Here is a 4,045-nt window from a genome sequence, read left to right as displayed (position 1 = left end):
AAATCAGTCCAGCTTTCGATCTATAAACCAGATCTGTGAGTCTAAGGAGGAGGCAGCCTGTTTATTGACCTTTCAAAGAATGGAAACCGACAGAGAAGCCGATCATCAGCTCGGTAGGTTTTTCGTCTCTCGTAAACGGTGTATTACAGTGCGTTTGGATTTTTCTAGTATTAGTCTTACGTGATACTTTACTCACCATAAAAATACATTGTATTAACCTTCAATAGTCGTGGGTAAATATCATGTTTTTTATTCTCTACGCTGTCTTTTGCATAGATAGCGTGCTTTGTGTAGTTATTACGATATAAATTACGTGTCTTCTTCAGCGTACGTGTTTTTCGACAGATTGCGCGTGAACTATTTAAAATGTGTAAAGCTCGTAGTGTAGAACATAATCATTTAGGAATGCAGGCCTTATCATTATTTTTTTTAACCTTATGGAGATTATGATCTTAATTTTAATGTTCTTGCGTATGACGTATGGAGGGCCTATTGTTGTTTTTCATACTCATGATCCGATGGTATCTGTACGGTTTCGAAAGTGATATGTATAACAGGAGTAAAACTGGAAGGTAGGATGCTTAAATTCAAATTTGGAAGGGCACTGTCAGAATCTGTGAATCAGGGACGAGATTGAAATATTTAGATAGGCCGTACATGAGGATCACTCTGCTGTACATCGATAAAATAAGAAGCAATATACCAGCACGTACCTGCTGGACAACGCTGATACTGGTAGAGTTAAACATTAAAACATAATGGGTCTAGTGAAGCTGACATTGGTCTTCAGACACACTATGTATGAGATGTAGACGCACCGAGAAAAACACCTAAGGCAGTCACGGATAGAGATCCAATAAGAAAAACACGTATCACTGACGGAAGATAGGGCAAGCAGAGATATAGGCACGTATGTATCGTAGGCCTTTTCGAAAATACGAATTTAAAATTTTGATTATGGTATTTTAGTAACCTTCTGTGGACAGATACAGTATTTTGTCATCATACATAAGCTTCATTCTGCGATACAGGTCTTTGTTGTTGGCTATGACGGATTTTATTAATGCATACGTTTTAATAGTTGCTAATGTTGCGTCCCGTGTTGCGTCAGCTGCAAAGCAAATGCGTTGTGAAATTGGTTAATTATGGCGAATTTCGTGTATTCGATGTTATGTTCAACGGATGTTTCGTGCCTGCGAGACACTTTTAATCTGTCATTCTAAAATGATTGACTGTATTAGGAAATAGACGTGCGGAGTCTTCAAGCACGACTTGTTGACATCATGTCAAGTACACTATACGACGACAATCCTCTTTTACGACAGGAACATGGGATGATCGTTGCTCATCAGCTGACCTCATAAATTTCTAAGTTAAACCCATTCAATACCAATGTTTTTTTTAAATATAAAATGTAAACTGAAAAATCAAGTACTCTGCGGGGATTGGTTTCTTCTAAAAATAGCCCTAATAAAATTGACAAATGATGGTAAAACATGAGTAGGCTAATATATACAGTACAAGGAATCAATTCGGGAAAAATACACGACATAAAATGTATTGCAAAATCAATATTGAGAAATTATACTAGGCCTTGTCATTAAATCTAAATCAATGTCGATTACTTCTTAGACTTAGTATGTAAAGCATGTAAAGCCTGGGTTTAAATGAGCAATTTAGAACGTAAGTAATACCGCAGCCGATTTTTCGTGTGAATTATACGCGTACAGAGTAAAAGCAACCGTGCGCCATTGGCTGCAGTCAACTTTTGCGCAATGAAATGTTTAGTCAGGTCACAGCTTTGTGTGCTTACAAATCTATCTGGTGTTTTTTTATGTCGTAGGTCGTGAGAGACTGTATACATTCAAAGCTACCCCCGCACTGGGGAGATTGATTTATATTGGTGCAAGCGGCCTGACTGTACAAGCTTCAAATCAGCTAAACGTTTTCGAAGAAAAGGGAAATGAAAAAAAAAGAAGAAAAAAATAACAGTAGTGAAGTTTATTATATTGGCACGAGTTGGCAGGTCTTCCTTCGTTCATTGCTATAACCAATGCCGGCTATGTCCCCTTCATTTACCATTACAGGTTATCTCTTTTCTAATCGTTCGGTATGTCTTACCTCCATGCTTAAACTAATTATCGTATGTACAGACAATCAATCAATCAATCAATCAATCAATCAATCAATCAGAAAACTTGTATAGCGCCGTGTATCTATATAATATGTTCAATGGCGCTCAAACAGCTGGGTTTTTAGTCGCTTCTTGAAAATCATAACACTCTTTGACGTCTAGATATCATGAGGAAGAGCGTTCCATAATCGAGGTGCTGCATATGTAAATGAACGTTTTCGTTTCCAAATGACTCCAATCTGTATCTTGGAATATTAATGGTGTATTACGTACATTGTACTACGCATAATTGGCTGCACCCTGTTGCCAACAATTATGCCCTTACTGTGTTAAGCACTAATGTTGTATTGTTTTGTGCCTTGTATTTTTATTATCCTTGTGGCATAAAATCGCCATAATCGCGACATGTTGGGAGAGAACACACAGACAAGAGAAATGTGCAGACACGTGTGTTATATTTTCTTAGACACTTTAAGTGTCTAGTTTGAAATAAAATGTTTACTTTTAAACTTGGTTCCTGATTAAACTTAAGAGACCAACGCAAACTTAAACCACAGTTGTCAAACTATTTACTCATCCCACAAAAGAAAAAACAAAAATTTATAGCAGCCCGAGTCGCAAATCAAGCATCTACTGTATCATCGAGGCGAACCTAAAATAATGTTACATTGGTAAAACAGGCCCGTAGCCAGGTCATTTCAAGGGGGGGTTCTCTGGGCGTGGGGTCAGGAGGTGGCACCATGATTTGCCCGACGGGAGGGGGGGGGGGCGTGGCCCCCGACCGGGGGGGGGGGCGGTGCCCCGACGAGGGGGCAGATTTTCCCGACGAAAGCAAAGGGGGCGTGGTCGAGCTTCGATTGAGTGGACAAAGAAAGTGGCCCCCGAATTTTGACAATTCAGGGGTTTCAAAGGCTTATTAAATCGATATTAGAGTCTACTAATGTAAAAAATACATATAATTTTTTTTTTCTCCCCGACGAATTGTGCTTTTTCTCCCCGACGGGGTCCCTACCCCCCCCCCCGTTGGCGCCACCCCTGGTGGGGTTCAGGTACCTGGGGCCACGGTGGGGCCAGAGCAGTTTTAGTGTTTAATGGGTCTATAATAATGTTATAAAAGCAGTTTGGCCTATGTTTTGAAAAAATCTATGTAATGAAAAGGTGGTAATATAATAAATTAGAAAATATTTTCTGAGAATTGGCATGTTTAAATCACACCGAAAGATATTAAAAAAAAACCTCATCGCATAATCAATATCAATATACTCAACACGTTTATTATTATAAAACAAAAAAAAAAAGCTCTTCCTCTTTTTCCTCCTCTTCTTCTTCTTCTACTACCGTACTTCTTCTTGACTCTCATAAAAAGAGTACTATTTTACTAAATGGCTAAAAAAAGCACAAATACTGTTATTACTACTGATAGGGCTATCGTTAAATTAAGTCAGAGCCCAAAATATAGCATAATTCGAAATTATTATAGCATAATACATAGCCTACTGAATAATAATAGCTGAGATGCACATTTCAGAATTAATAATCGTTTTTAGTATATCTTACTGAATATTTATTGTCTACAAAATGAAATATGAATTATATGCATCTTTAGAAATACAATTTCTACAATATTATTCTTGTTTTTATGTAGATAAATGTTCGATAAATTCTATCTTTCATAAAAAAAAAAAGAAAAAAACGAAATTCAGCGCGTCTATTTTCATTCTAATTAATGGCGTTTGTAAACGTGCACGGACGTCATCGTCGAATCCCAGCCTGCCTGCTTAGGTCCGTCCCAGGCCAACCAATAATAATTAACAAAATGTATTTTTTTAAATATAGGCCTATGGCGCATCCTGTACATGCACTTCAACTTTTACAACAAAAGCCTAGGCCTAGTAGGCCTACCTGTAGTAC

General features: G+C 37.8%; 1 protein-coding gene across 2 annotated transcripts in view; it reads left to right on the top strand.

The window, feature by feature from the left end:
• The window catches only part of LOC117114459 (calcium/calmodulin-dependent 3',5'-cyclic nucleotide phosphodiesterase 1A-like), a 49,437-nt gene continuing 45,392 nt past the window's right edge, over window positions 1–4,045 (top strand). Inside the window, exon 1 of one of the 2 annotated variants that reach the window (XM_033258129.1) lies at window positions 1–113. In XM_033258129.1, coding sequence (XP_033114020.1) covers window positions 80–113 — 34 coding nt within the window. In that variant the 5' untranslated portion in view covers window positions 1–79. The other variant, XM_033258130.1, reaches the window with a different exon arrangement.

Source organism: Anneissia japonica, unplaced genomic scaffold, assembly GCF_011630105.1.
Source record: "Anneissia japonica isolate Jap-2015-1 unplaced genomic scaffold, ASM1163010v1 scaffold1374_len1023071_cov147, whole genome shotgun sequence".
Taxonomy (NCBI): Eukaryota; Metazoa; Echinodermata; class Crinoidea; order Comatulida; family Comatulidae; genus Anneissia; species Anneissia japonica.
Note: the sequence above shows the minus strand (reverse complement) of the source record. Positions and strands in the feature narration are given on the sequence as shown.